The following is a 16,026-nucleotide window of genomic DNA, read 5'->3' as shown; positions in this document are numbered from 1 at the left end:
AAAGATAAACCAGAAGATTGAAACCAAAATAACCTAACTGAGGTGTATGTAGACTTTTGACCCAACAGATTTAATCATATTTCAAGAAGATCTTTAATAAATCATGAAAGAACCAAAATTCATGATTGCTTTTTTGTGACAAAGATTCATGTGTTTCCATGATTCCATCACAGAAAATTAAGAGTTCTAGGAGTCATTGGAAACTCAAGACTGACACGATATACATAGACTTAAGGATGTAAACTTTTCTTTATGACTGTTTATGCATGTCAGTCTTGTCTGATACAATCTGTAGAAAAGTTCACAAGAACCTGTGGACTGATGAAGAAACAAGTCTGAGTCAGAAAAATTTAGTTGAACTGAACCAATTCTGTCCAGAAGAGTCAAAGATACAGAAGCTTGAAACCAAAGAAATTAACTGAGGTGAAATCGGCCAAGGGATGTTAGCATTTCAGTACGTATGCTTTTGACCCAGAAGACCTTTAATAAATCTAGAACCGAAATTCATGATGGTTCATTGTGACAAAGACGTACGTGTTTTGATTCCAACAATTCTGAGTTCTAGAAGTCATTGGAAACTCATGACTGACATGACATATGTAGTCTTGACAAGTGGATGGAAACTTGTTTTCTTCTTGAATTTGTTAGATACAGAAAATGTTTTTTGCTGGGGGTTGTTAAAGTTTTAAGAGTCCTAAACCTGTATAATGATCTGACTGCTTGTGTTTCTTGCTCTGTTTGGTTTGTTTTTCGTGAAGCTACCATGTTCCCAGATCTGAGCCAGTTTCTTAACTTTAACAACTCAAAGAACGATGGCCAAACTAAGACCGAGGCTTTGAGAAATCAGATCCGTATTTGTAGTCCGGAGACGTGGAGCTTTGTCCCAGGTCTGATGCTGTGAATAGTCATGGAGAAACCTAGAGGCTGTTTGGTGCTGAAGAAACATCACTCTAACGCTGTGGTTCCTGTCTTTGCTCCGGTGGTGTCGAACACTTTAACCTCCGCCGATCAGTCGGTCCGGTGAATCCAATCGACGAGGATGGCGGGTCTTGGTACCACCGGACCAATGACGGGGATCCACCTCCCTAACGCATCGCTTTATAGGCTCATGAGCAGTTAACGGACGGTTAGCTTTAGCCAGACGGGCATGTTAGCAGCTCATTTAAGTCATCAGGTAACATGTGGCTTGGTGTCATGAACCCTCACTCATTAGTTGGATTTTAATGTGACACTTATACACACTTAAGTGCATGTTTCAGGTTAAAGGTTGCCTGCTTTGATTTCATTAAGCCGATCGTCATGAATAAACTTTTAGACGAAGCACTGCGAGGCTCAAAACACCTGATGACTCATTTTTATTCTGATTGACACACAAAAAGCTAAAATCGTAAGAAATCTAAAGCGTCGTCAGGTATTTTCTGCCTAAATAAGACCAGTTACAACCTGTTTTTTTGTTCCTCTAAACCCCTTTTGACCCCACTTAGCTCCTCTACTTGTTCCCTCATTGAGACTTGCGCCCCCTGCTGGTCATGCACAGATCCTCACATAACCCCGACACTCCCGTAGCCAGTCAGCTTGCAGGTTATGGTGTTGATCCTGGGCCAAATCTGGGCCAAAAACGGGCCGATTCTGGGCCAAAAAAATCAAACCCAGCTGCTCCAAACGACAGTGTGTCTGCAGCACCGGAGGCTAAACTTTCAGGACAGCGCCACCTACTGCAGTGGAGGACCGCTGAAGGGCACGATTTCTGGTTTTAAATTTTGATTCAGATGTTATTTTAAACCAAAGCACTACTTGTAGTTTTTAAAGATTTATTCTACACACATAGTATTTTCTAAAAGATTATGGTTTAAATGGTTTATTAGACACAAAATACTACGATATGTACAAGTACATTCACATTTTAAAGGTTTATTCCATTCAAATAGTACCCTCTAAGTACCAAGTTAAGGTTTTATTCCAAAATACTCATTTCTTTCTATAATTTGACGTGGTTACTAAGAGTTGCATTCGGACGAACTATATGTTTAACATACTTGCGTCATTATTAGATAAAATAGCACCACCTACTGCAGTGGAGGATCTCTAAAGTGTGCAACTTCCTATTTTAAAGACAGATTCCACCCAAGATATTGCTCATAATTTCAAGGGTTTATTTAAGAAGTATTCCACAAAAACTTATCAAAGAACTTTACGTTATTTCAGCCAAAATACTACTTGTAGGTTTAAAGGTTTACTCTACCCAAACAGTACTTTCTAACAAGAATACTACTGTATATATACAAGTACTTTTTAAATTTAGAGATTTATTCCACTCAATTGGTACTTTCTAAAAGTACTACTGCTAAATGTACAAGTACTTTTTAATTTTAAACATTTATTCCAGACAAATACTACTATATGTACACGAACTTAATAATTTTAATTTCTTTCCATCCAAATAGTACTTTATACAAAGTTATTGATTTAAAGATTTGCCCTAGACAAAATACTACCATATGTATGAGTACTTTTTGGTTTTACAGGTTCATTCCACCCAAATAGAACTTTATACAAAGTTACTGATTTAAAGGTTTACTCTAGAGTAGAATAAATACTGCTAAATGTACAAGGACATTTCAGTTTTAAAGGTTTTTTCGACTTGAATAGTACTTTGTAAAATGTTATGGATTTAAAGGTTTATTCAAGACAAAATACGACTATATTTACAAGTACTGTTTGATTTGCAAGTTTTATTCTACTCAATTTAAAGGTTTATTCTAGACAAAATAATTTTAAAAGTTAATTCCACTCAAATGGTACTTAGGTTTATTCCACCTAAATATTACTCTCTAAGTTAGGGTTTTGGACGTTTATCCCTAAATAGTCCTTTCTTTCTGATATATTTATCCTGGTTACTAAGAGTTATCTTACATTATATTTTCATTTTTCCTTTATCATTTAAATAAAGTCTGTTATCGGCTTCCATAATAACGCTTCATTTATTTTAATCATAAATTCACTGCACTGGTTTTATGCTGTTGCTTTACAGTAAACAAAAGGTTTCTGATTAAAACTACGCAGCATTTGATGCTTTAGCTGTTCTAATATATAACAGATAATAGTTACATAATACATATATAACATATATTAACAATTAATTTAATAAAATAAATGACAAAAATGTTCGTTTATGCATTTCAAACCTGATTTACAAACTGAATCATGAATTTTATGAACAGTTACATGTATAAACAAGCTTTCTAACATAATATGTCATATAATAAAATAATAACAATGCCACTACTACTACTAATAATAATAATAACAATAATAATGATAATAATAAAAAATAATAATGGCAATATTAATAATAATAATAATAATAATAATAATAATAATAATAATAATAATAATAATAATAATAATAATAATAATAACAATTGAAATGCTAATTACAGGATAAGTCTCTGAAAATGCTGCTGTCTTTTTCAAATTGTTATAGATGAATATTTTTAGTTAGATTTTGAACCTTAAACATCGATGTGGCTCCTAGATGTCAATAAGAAGCAGGTTTTAGGTTCTAGAACTAGAACTTTCTTTACATCCAGAAATGCGGTGTTTGTGGTTCCTCCAGCTCAGCAGGTGAAGCTGAAGAAGTGCAGCCTCCGGTCCTTCTGGTGGACCCGCCTCGGTCCAGACCCAGATTTAGCCCCCGCTGGGCCGAACAGTAACTGAAACCCTCCCCTCCGTCAGAGCTCCCTCCTCTAGAAGAGACGGGAGGTCAGTGGCTGGTCTGGGAGGCCCAGAGGCAGGACCGCTGCCTAAGTTTCATCAATGGTAAGGTGGTGGCGCTCCGTCGGTCGCTCTGTCCACGAAGAGGAGGCCGGGAGATCTCAGCAGCACTCGATCTGCAGCCCTTTTCCAGAATCCCACCCGCCTCGTAACCTCCGTCTGTGTGGTTGCCATGGAAACTCACAAACGTCTCAGTGCTGAAACCAGACCAGAGTGTTGTTGGTTCTAACTGTGAGAGGCTGCGACCACAGAGGAGATTAATAATCTGTAATAACAATAATAAGAATAAATCAGGAAATCAGCTGTACTGGAGTGAAGTCAAGTCAGAGAAGATGTGAAAAATCAACCACCAGACCTTCTCAGAACCATTATATTCTTCATCTACAGTAACTTTATGATATTTAATTAGTTAATACAAAGTTCTACCTTTATACTGTGAATATTTCCAGAGTTCCATAGAGGTGGGTCCAGATTTATCACTTTTTAATGGACTTTTTCCATCATTTCTGAGCCTCAGAACTTCATCAGTCCAGCAGATAGAACCATGACATTTAGGAGGAGAAACACATCTGAGTTCTGGTAAAAACTGACACCAGATCAGTTTTACATCCATCCAGGTGTCTCAGTCTGGAGACTAAATCTGTTATTTTTGTCAGAACAGATATAATAAAATAAAAACTAATTTTAGACCGTTTTTTTTTTCATTTTGGATAGATTTTCATCTGATTTTGAACAAATGTTGAGTCCACTTTGAAAAAGTTTGAGTACTTTTGAACAAATTTGGGTCATTTTGGATAATTTGAAGAGGTTTTTAAGGACTTTTGGACAGCTTTTTAGTATTATTAACCATTTTTAAGGAATTTTGGATGCTGTGCATATTATTCTGAACACGAGAGAGTAATTTTACTAGTAAGTTTTTATGTGATTGTTGGACAACTTTTGTGTCATTTGGACCAAGTTTTTAAGTATCTGTCAACAATTTTGGAATAATCCTATCTAAAGACGGAGAAAACTTTAAAATTCTGGGTAAACTTTCAAGGTTCCCATCAGCATGTTGGCAGGTGGTTGGTCAGAACAATTATAGATAATCGAAGGAGCATTTTTACTTCAATACAGATTAATTCACTTTGGACAGTTTTCAAGTAATCTTGGACAATTGAAGTCATTTTTGTCAAATTAGTAGTAACTTTGACTAATTTTAGTGTCATTTTGGAGTCATTTTCAATCATTTCCAAGTTGTCTAGAGCATATTATAGGCAGTGAAAGCTCCCATTTTTACCCAGAAACAAGTCATTTCTGTCAAAGTTTTGGTCATTTTTTGGTAAATTTGGATTTTATGAGTCATTTTGGACAACTTTTTATGTGATTTTGCAGTTAAAAAATGGTTTGATTTTGGACATTTTTTTTTTTGGTCATAGTCAACTATTTCCAAGAAACCTGTGGTAGGTGGTTGGTCAGAACAATTATAGACAATGAAAGGAGCATTTTTATTTAAAAAAAAAAAAAAAAAACAATTTAGTTTTGGACAATTTTCAATTAATCTTGGACAATCTCAGTCATTTTCGTCAAATTTTAAGTCATTGTGGACAAATTAATAGTAATTTTGGCTGATTTTAGTGTCATTTTGGAGACTTTTTTAGTGTTTTTGGAGATTTTTTAGTTGTTTTCAATCATTTCCAAGTTGTCTAGAGCATATTATAGGCAGTGAAAGCTCCCATTTTTACCCAGAAACAAGTCATTTCTGTCAAAGTTTTGGTCATTTTTGGTAAATTTGGATTTTATGAGTCATTTTGGACAACTTTCATGTCATTTTGGGGGGAAAAAACAGTGAAATTTTGGACATTTTTTGGTTATTGTCCACTATTTCCAAGGAACCTGTGGTAGGTGGTTGGTCAGAACGATTCTAGACACTGAAAGGAGCATTTTTACACAGATTTGGTGAAAGAATCATCTAGTCGACATGAAATTATTGTCCCTTAAACATACAACACATATCTTGAGAAATTATGAGATTATATCCAATTATAGTAAAATGATCTTGACTTCACGCCTTCAGTACAGAGGATTTGCATTAAAGTGCAGCTCAGACATGTTTTCCTGCAGATTAATTTAAATAATTAGACTTTATCGTCCTCCTTTGTGCTCTCAGCTGAACGTCTCTTTGCCCTTTTGTTGCTAAAACTGACTTTAAACTGGAAAATGTTCCTGACTGTCAGTGTTGCTCCTTCTAGAACTGATGGATGAATGAAATGTACTTCCTGTCGTACGTGTTTGTTAGTTTGTTTGCTCGTTAATCTGTTTTAATATTTGTACGTTTGACCTGAATAACTGCAGTTGTTGCTCTGTTTCAGTTTTTATTTCTGTTGGTAGAGATTCATGCTTGCTCTGCGTTTTAGCTCCCTTTAGATGAATTAATACTTCATCGCAGAGGTTTCCATGTGTGGTAATTTGTGACATCGTCCGTATTTTCCCTCTTTCTTCCTGTTTTTCAGTGGAGAACGGCGAACACTGTGACTTCACCGTGCTGCGCAACATGTTGATCAGGTGAGATTTACCTGTTTTATCTGTCAGTTTCATTGGGGCACCATTTTATAAGAAACTGTTGCAAATACAGCAAATATCACATGAAGAAATGTGAAAAATCTGGCTGAAAATAATATGTTGAAACAAAACATGGAATACGGTACATTTAAGAACTGTTTGAAAAAGAAAAAATCTAACTTTTTAAAATTATTTTTGCAAATTTAAATACATAAAACACTTTAATTTAATGGTCACACATTGTAAATAAAAGACTTACTATGTATTTTTAACGCGGACGTTATTTGTAGTTTAAAAATATATATATATTTTATTACAGTCTACATGTAAATTAATACTTTTTGTCTTATTTTGCTGGATTTTAGCTGTAATTTAGCAAAACAGGAAAATCTGTAGAGTAACTTTTGAAAAATTGGTTGTCATTTTTCAATTCCTAATATACATTATTTTTATATATGATTTTTTATTAGTTTTTTTTGTATTTTTTTTAGAAAAAAAAATTCTGACGTTAACTAGTGATTTTTCATGCAAATGTAAACTTTTTCTGTGTTTTTGCAAGAAATTAACTAATTTAGCAAAATAGGAAAAATCTGTACAGTAATTATTTTAAACATTTGTTGTTGTTTTTCATTCCTTAATATTATTTTCAAATAAAATAAAATAGCCTTTATACTAGAAAAAATACAGATTTTTTTATGTAAATGTAGACTTTTTTCTGTGATTTCACTGGAAATGAACTAACGAACCAACGAAACAGGAAAAATCTGTAGAATAACTGTTTTTTAAAAATTTGTAGTCGTTTTTCATTTCTTAATATACATTATTTTTCTTTCCAATAACAAATATAAGAAATTGCCTTTTTACAAGAAAAAACACAGATTTGTTATATAAATTTGTCCATTTTGTCTTTGAATTTACTAGATTTCAGTTGTTATTTAGGAAAACAGGAAAACTCTGTAGAATAACTGTTTTTAAAAATTTGTTGTCGTTTTTCATTTCTCTATATACATTATTTTAAAATAAAATAAAATTGCCTTTTTTTTTTTAAATTCTCTTTTTATTCAAAAAAATTGCCTTGAACTAATTTAGCAACACAAGAAAAAAAGTTGCAGCTTTAAATACATTTTTTTTTTAGAAATGTGTAATTTCACAGTCAAACATTTTAAGAGAATGAATTACTATTTATGAAAATACAGATTTTTTTTAAAAATGAAAATCATTTACAGTTTTGGCCTGTTTTTTTCAGTAAACTACAATTTCTGTTTTTGCAGCAGAAACTTTTCTAGGATGCTATTCTTAGCTGCTCTGTTTCCATAACTTCAGTCCTGGCAAATTAATCAGTGCTGGCTCATGTATCGCTACCGGTTTGGGATGTAAATCAGTTAATTTCCATTAATAATTTAGACGTGCATATCGGAGAATATATTGTAGTTTAGCTGGTGACCACTCAGACTAACATTCATACTAGCAAACAGAGAGCATTGTGGGAGTTTAACCAATAAAGGGCCACCATGACAAAGTCTCTTGTGACACCTAATGCCCACTAGGAGCGTTTTTATTTAAAGCAACTTGGTAGATTTTGGACAATTTTCAAATAACTTTGGACAATTTTAGTCATTTTTGTCAAATTTTGAGTCATCCTGGACAAATTAGTAGTAATTTTGGCTGATTTTACTGTCATTTTGGAGACTTTTTGAACGTTTTGGAGACTTTATAGTGATTTTCAATAATTTTTCAAGTTGTGTAGATCATATTATAGACACTGAATGGTCCCATTTATACCTAGAAAAAAATCATTACTGTCAAAGTTTTGGTCATTTTTGGGTACAATTGAACAAGTTTGGATTGTTTTGTGTAATTTTGGACAATTTTCATGTCATTTTGAGAAGAACAATTGTGTAATTTTGGAAATTTTTTGGTCATTTTCAACTATTTCCAAGTAACCTGTGGTAGTTGGTTGTGCAAAACAATTATAGACAATGAAAGAAGCATTTTTATTTAAAGCAATTTGGGAGATTTTGGACAGTTTTCAGGTAATTTTAGACAATTTCAGTCATTTTTGTAAAATTTTGAGTCGTAATTTTGGCTGATTTAAGTGTAATTATGAGATTTTTTTTTAGTCATTTTCAATGATTTACAAGTAACATGGAACAGGTTGTTGTTTAGAACAGGTTATAAACCATGAAAAGTCCCATTTCTAGAGCGTAGTTTAGCTGGCGGCCACTCAGACTATCAGCAGTTCATGCTAGGAACCAGAGAGGATTGTGGGAGTTTAACCAATAAAGTGCCAGCATGATTAGTCTCTTGTGACACTTAATGCCCGCTAGAAAAGTAAATGTGTTTGTAGGCAACAGGAGGCTGATTTTGTAGAGCAGCTTATGTCACATTAATTAATCGAATATCCACTGATAAAATTACATCTCACAATTTGCACCTCTACTGCTGATGCACCAGATCTAAAATTCTGATGTGAACTTGTTGACTATAACTTCATACTTAAAGTCCTACACTCTGGTTTTAACCATTGAATAGGGTTAACATGTGTAAAATGATGTGTTTTTCCCGCCCCTGACTTGTTTGTTCTTCTAAAGAACCCATATGCAGGATCTGAAGGACGTCACCAACAATGTCCACTATGAGAATTATCGCAGTAAGAAGCTGGCAGCTGTCACCTGTAACGGAGTCGACACCACCAAGACTAAAGGACAACTCACCAAGTAAGAATCAGTGAAACACACCTGAGCTGCTGGTAAAGACCCCAGTTATAGAAAGGCTCTTATCTTCTTCCTTTCTGTAACCGCAGGAGTCCTCTGGCTCAGATGGAGGAGGAACGCCGCGAACATGTGATGAAGATGAAGAAGATGGAGGCGGAGATGGAGCAGGTGTTTGAGATGAAGGTCAAGGAGAAGAAGCAGAAGCTGAAGGACTCGGAGGCCGAGGTCGGTTCCAGAAAGACTTGATGATAAGATCTGATCAAAACTGATAAATACGACAAATGCTAAATACATTAGCAACCTAGCATACTCGTTGTTTACAATAACATCAGCTTTGTAGCAGCAAAGGAAGTAAAAAAGTACAAAACTGATATTTGAATATAAATACAGGTACAAATTCAAACAGTAAGAAACTAGAAATATGTGTAAATAACTGCATGGTTGATATGGAATGAATGATTTGATTGAAGCTTTTTTTTTATCAAACACAAGTAATACATATAAATACAAGAATATATAGTATTCAAAATTTATATCTGTAAAATACATTTTACCTTGATATTTTAAATACTTCCCTCACTTTCAGCAGATTTTTTCTCACATTAAAACTTGAGGCTGTTTCAACAACAACTTGTCAGAAACTATTAAAGATTAAAACCTGAAAAAAAATACAGAAAAGTTCCAAAAAAACTGATAATCCAGACGTTAACTAGTGAAATTTTGTAAACCATGTGTAGCTGAATATCACAATAATATAAAAGTAAAAATGTAGAATACTTTTAATGTGAAATACTTGGTCACAAAAATGTTTCCAGGGGACACAATACAGCGACGGACATGACTGGGGGCACATTTCCTGTTGCAACAGTTTGTGACTCCTGAACTAAATGTTAAAATAAACAACACAAATTTAAGCGTTAAGCGTTAATAAAATAAATAAGAAAGGCTTCAAATAGCACAAAAAAGTTTCTAGGGGGACACAATAAAGTGACGGACACGACTGGGACACATTATGTTGCCATGGTAACTCATGAAGTCACTAGAAACGACTCTTAATTGGTAGAGCTGAAAAAATCTGCCAACATTTTCCATCTTTAGGCATAAATAATCCACTTTAGAGACTTAATGGGTTACCGTGGCAACAAGAAGTATGTCCCAGTCATGTCCGTCACTTTATTGTGTCCCCCTGGAAACATTTATTTTATTAAAATTTTTTTGATGCTTAATGTTTTTAATTTGTGTTGTTTTGACATTTAGTTTGTGAGTCACAAATCACTGCAACAAGAAATGTGTCCCTGCTGTGTCCGTCACTTTATTATGTCCCCCTGGAAACACTTTTGTGCTATTTGAAATCTTTTTTATTTTATAAATGCTTATCGCTTAAATTTGTGTTTGCTTCAACATTTAGTTCATGAGTCACAAGGAGCAAGGAAATATGCCGCCGTCGTGTCCGTCACTTTTTACTGCCCCAGTGGAAACGATTCCATTGTCCTCTGTCTTCTTTGTTTTCTTAGTTTGGTTGTTTCTTTGGTTTTCAAAATAAAACCTTGACATGTCGCAGTTTCTCACTTCTCCTACAGTGGGTCAATTAACAGTTTGATGAATTACGAAAAGGTTTGTGATTAAAAAAAATAAAATTACACCTCGAACTGCTGTTAGTTCTTAATAGCCTCAGTTTATATTTGAATTTTAAAATATATTTGACTGTTTTGATCTTAACAAGATCTCCTAAAGCAACTATAAATGTAATAAACTCCACAAACACTATTATAAATCGCTGTTTTATCAAGTTAGTAGCAGACTTTTCAGCATCTGGAGTCGGTGTTTCTTCTCTCTGAGCGTCTTTGTGGCGTTTCCACAGCTGGAGCGACGCCACGAGCAGATGAAGAGGAACCTGGAGGCTCAGTACAAAGAGCTGGAGGAGAAGAGGCGAGTGTTCGAGGATGAGAAGGCCAACTGGGAGGCTCAGCAGAGAATCCTGGAGCAGCAGAAACTCGACGCCTCCAAGTGAGAAACACTCCATTCAGGAGTTAATTTAAGCTTCTTACGCTGTATTTGACTGCTTAAAAATGCAGTTGTTTATTTGGTTAGTCTACATTTTTAGTTATTCTTAAATTTCAGGTCGACCCGACGGTTTGAAAATGATCAGTGAAGCCAAAAAAAGTTTTTTTTTTAGTAAAAGATGCAGACTAACGTTCTTAATTTCTCCGGCAGGACGATGGAAAAGAACAAGAAGAAAGGAAAGATCTTCTGAAGAGACGTCTCGCTTCAGAGTTTCCACATTTATTCCTTCATCCCCTCTGAAGTTCACGTGGTCCTCAGAGAACACAAACGCAACACGACCCTCAGCTCTACACAACATTCACACACATCTACACACAAACACAGCCTCTCTGCAGGGTTTACCGGATCTTCGTCTTCATGGGGAGTGCATGTGTTTGTGAAATTCTATTTTCCTATATTTCCTGACAAGGAGGAGAAGCCGAGTTTCCTCCGAGCCGACGGTCACGGCGACCCACAGCCATCTGTACTCATGTCGTAGTTCTGTAGTGTCGTAGATCCGCAGCTTTCTTCAACTCTTCTCCAACGTTTCACACGTCTGCACATGTTTAAAACACTCCGGAGCGAGTCGGTGGGAGGGTAAAGTGCACGTGGACGAAGGTTTCTGGATCGGGTGGAGTTGAGGCCCGGTCACACCTGAACGGACGGAAAATTAGCCACCGTTAGCCTGCAAGCTAGCCGCTACCATGCTACCACTGCTCACCCCACTGCAGCTTCTATAACTTCTTGTCTTTTGTTGATCCTAGAAGTTTACTAACTGTAAATTAGTCAAGAAACAGTTACTGAAATGAGTGAAATAGAAAAAAAAGTTAAACAATAAGCCTGTAATTAAACTTATTGTCTACGTCCTTTTGAGTAAAATAATGTTTCTCCTGTTAGCAACGAATGAATAAAATGATCGACGCTTTGCAAAATAGTTTTATTCAAACGACGTGTGCTAACATAGCTTTGTTCTTTCATTAGCAAATACGTTTGCTGAATAAATGAATACCTTATAATAAGAAAATACGTATTTAGGCTAAAATAGCACGTTTGCTAGTAAAACTTGTTTTCACGTTTGCAGGTACATCTCCCCAAATTAAGCATTTTCCAGTTAAAAAATAAAATCCTGAAAAACAATAGGTTTGCTAATAAAACTTGTTTTTTTGTGCTTTTTTTTATTAGAAATGACATCTTAAACAATAGGCTTGCTAACAAGCTAAGCTATATGCTAATAAAGTTACGTGCTAACATAGCTAACATAGCTTAGCAAAACACCTTTTCCAAATAAATCAATAACTTTTAGTCAGAAAATACGTCTTTAGGCTAAAGTAATACGTTTCCTAGCCAAACTTGTTTGCGCGTTTGTAAGTACACCTTCCCAAATTCAGTGTTATTCCAGTTAAAAAATGTGACCCTGAAAAAAGGAACTTTGCTAATAACAAGCTAAGCTATGCGCTAACAAAGCTACGTGTTAACATAGCTTAGTTTTTTTCATTAGCAAAACACATTTTCCAAATAAATCAAAAAGTTTTGATGGAAAATGGAAAATACTTAATTAGGCTCAAGTAATATGTTTGCTGATGTTTGCAAGTTCATCTTCCCAATTAAAATGTTTTTCTAGTTAAAAAATGCGACCCTGAAAAGAAACAATAGGTTTCCTGATGGAACTTTTTTATTATTACAAATCTTATCTTCTAAGTTAAACAACAGGCTTGCTAACAGGCTAAGGTATCTGCTAATAAAGTTACATGCTAAGTTTAAAGCTCTTTCATTAGCAAAACACATTTTCCAAATAAATCAATAACTTTTAGTCATCTTTAGGCTCAAGTAATACGCTTGCTAATGTTTGCTAGCAAAACTTGTTTCCACATTTGTAAAATAAAGTGTTAAAAGATACGACCCAGAAAACAAACAACAGGTTTGCTAATAAAACTTGTTTTGCTGTACTTTTATTTTTTATTGGAAATGGTGTTTTCTAAGTTAAACAACAGGCTGCTAGCAAGCTAAGCTATGCACTAACAAAGCTACATGCTAAGTCTAAAGCTTAGTTTATTCATTAGCAAAACACATTTTCCAAATAAATCAGTAACTTTTAGTTAGAAAATACATCTTTAGGCTTAAATATTATGTTTGCTAGTGTTTGCTAGCAAAACTTGTGTCAAATTTGCAAATAAAAGAAACAATAGATTTGCTAATGGAACTTTTTTTTTTAGAAATGACATCTAAGTTGAACAATAGGCCAGCTAGCAAAGCTATGTGCTAACATAGCTTCGTTCTTTCATTCGCAAAACACATTTTCCAAATAAATCACTAACTTCTCATCAGAAAATGTGTCTTTAGGCTAAAGTGATATGCTAATGTTTGCTAGCAAAACTTGTTTACACATTTGCTAGTACATCTTCCAAATTAAATGTTTTTCCAGGAAAAAAATATGAATTGCTAATGGAACTTGTTTTCTGGTTAGCAAATATATCCTTTGAATTAACAAGTTTCCCTTATTAGAAAACAAGACTTTTTAAAATAAGAACACAAGTTAGATATCAAAATTTGTTAACAAACATAGCTAAAAAACGTAGTTATCTCATTAGCAAATAGGTTTTTTTCAACAGTATTATAAAAAATGTTTTTATCAAAACATGGGAACAGAACTTTCTCTGTGCTAGCCAATACATTTTCAGGCTAAATGAACAATTTAATGGGTAAAAAACACAACATTTGCTAGTGAAAGTTATTGTGTTTTTAGCAAATGCTTTTTTGCAATAATTCAAAAAATGTCTCGATGAAAAAAAGACACTTTTAGTTTGCTAAAAGAACCAGTTTTCCCATTAGCATCTTCCTGGCTAAAATATGCCTCCAGTTAAAACAGTGAGTTTGCTAATGGACCTTTTTTTCATGTTAGCAAAGACTGGTTTGAATACAGTAATAGTTGTACCTTCTTCACTGATAAAATGATACATTCGCTCAATAAAACAGGTCTTTTAATTCATTCTTTTTTGGTAAACGTTGCAAAGTTTCAGTGTAAAACTATTGCTGGGTGTGACCGGGCCTTCAGTCGGGTTTCCTGTGCAGCAGCAGGTGTGTTTTATTAAAGCTGTGTTTGAGGATAAACAGTCGGATGGAGTGTTTGTCATTGCGGCGTGTTTCCTGTTCGAAATAGACGACATTATGCAAAATCGGTGTGTGAAAACGTTCCAGGTGACAGTGATTACAAAGATGTTTTATATTGTGACGTGAGTGATGGATGTTGTCATAGACCTGAACCCTGATGTCCGGACTTCCTGTGGCTAAAAAAACCACCAAAACAAGGACAATTCAATCTTAATTCCAACTCGGGTTTATAATATTCCACATGAAACATACCAGAATATATAAAGTTCAAGCGGTTGAACCTTTAATGAACCTCTTTTTCCCAGAGTTGTCATGTTTTATTTTCATATGATATTAATAATTCTCTATGTACGGTTGAAGAACAACTCCTTAAACCCCTCGTAGTTTTCTTAACTGTTACTTTAGATTAGTTTTTCTCGAACTGCCTGCGGTCTTCATTTAAAATGCACAAAGGGACGAACCTTAAAAACCTTCAGCACATAAAATATGACCTGTATGGATTTTGTTTATGATGCGTATATTGTGTACATACTGCCGGCCGCTCCGTGGCCTTTTTCTCGTTTGGTTTCTTCTATTTTTTTTCCAGATTATTATCCTTGAGGAGTGAATCATGTGAAACTCATCTTAAGTTTTGTCTAAACATCTATGCCAACGAGTTCTCAGGACCGAGTCGCTCCGTTTGACCCGACAGAAGCAGTTCTGTGGTCCTACAAGGTCCAAACAGGGACTGAATCTTTCTTGTCGAACCACTCGCCCTTCCAATAACACCAAGTTAAAACACACTTCAGTTTAGGTGGATCATTTTTTCTTTTTGTAATATTTTCTTTTCTATATATATAAGTATATATTACACACTGTTTTCTGCTTCTCTTCTTTGTTTTATCATGATTCTGTCTCTAACTGTACATGGTTAATATTAAAGTTGACAAGGTTATGCTTTAACTCCCACTGTGTTCAACTATTTCATTTTTTAATTGTGTTTGAATCGAGTAGTCCACCTTTAAGATCTGAATTTTATTTTGTTCTGCTGTCCTTTATTTTCTTTCCTTCACCCTCACGCCGACTGGTCGAGGCAGATGGCTGCCCTCCCTGAGCCTGTTTCTGCCAAAGGTTTTTTCCTGTTAAAATTGAGTTTTTTCTGCCCACAGTCACCAAAGAGCCACTGAAAGGAAATCATTTGGTTTCTTTGGGTTTCAATCTATAATGTAAAGTCTTTCCCTCACTATGCAAAGTATCTGAAAAAGACTTATTTTTGAAAAAGGTGGCAAAAAAATGAAGTTGAACTGAAAATATGTTTACTAATTTACATCAATTTCTCAAAAAAGAAAAAAAATTGTTTTCACTTTAAGGGTTGCTGGGTGGAGGTTGATTAGAAAACATTAATTTTAATACATACATATACTTTTCATTAAAACTGCATCATTTAAATCTTAATAAAATGTAAATCTTAATAAAACATAATCATGATGTAAATAGTTTCTGAAGCAACTGCAAACAGGATCATTTAAGACATTTTGTGTTAAGGTAAACCTACTATTTTTGTCTTTCTATAACATAGAAATAATTTCTTTCCTTCACCCTCATCCCAACTGGTCGAGACAGATGGCTGCCCTCCCTGAGCCTGGTTCTGCCAAAGGTTTTTTTCCTGTTAAAATTGAGGTTTTTCTGCCCACAGTCACCAAAGAGCCACTTAAAGGAAATAATTAGGTTTTGTTGGTTTTCTATCTATACTCTAATACTGTAAAGTATTCACCTCACTATGAGAAGAACCCAAAATAGACTTATTTTTGAAAAAGACGCTAAAAAATTAATGTTGATCTGAACATATGTTTAATAATTTGCATCA

General features: G+C 34.4%; 1 protein-coding gene across 2 annotated transcripts in view; it reads left to right on the top strand.

Moving 5' to 3' along the window:
* LOC111566761 (septin-7-like) overlaps window positions 1-15,122 on the top strand; it is a 74,184-nt gene extending 59,062 nt beyond the window's left edge. For both annotated transcript variants that reach the window (XM_055008644.1, XM_055008639.1), the window contains exons 9-13: window positions 6,267-6,318; window positions 8,907-9,032; window positions 9,119-9,254; window positions 10,891-11,036; window positions 11,244-15,122. In XM_055008644.1, coding sequence (XP_054864619.1) covers window positions 6,267-6,318; window positions 8,907-9,032; window positions 9,119-9,254; window positions 10,891-11,036; window positions 11,244-11,283 — 500 coding nt within the window. In that variant the 3' untranslated portion in view covers window positions 11,284-15,122. The remainder of the gene's footprint in view (window positions 1-6,266; window positions 6,319-8,906; window positions 9,033-9,118; window positions 9,255-10,890; window positions 11,037-11,243) is intronic.
* Window positions 15,123-16,026: the final 904 nt, after the last annotated feature.

Source organism: Amphiprion ocellaris, chromosome 3, assembly GCF_022539595.1.
Source record: "Amphiprion ocellaris isolate individual 3 ecotype Okinawa chromosome 3, ASM2253959v1, whole genome shotgun sequence".
NCBI classification, from domain to species: Eukaryota; Metazoa; Chordata; class Actinopteri; family Pomacentridae; genus Amphiprion; species Amphiprion ocellaris.
Note: the sequence above shows the minus strand (reverse complement) of the source record. Positions and strands in the feature narration are given on the sequence as shown.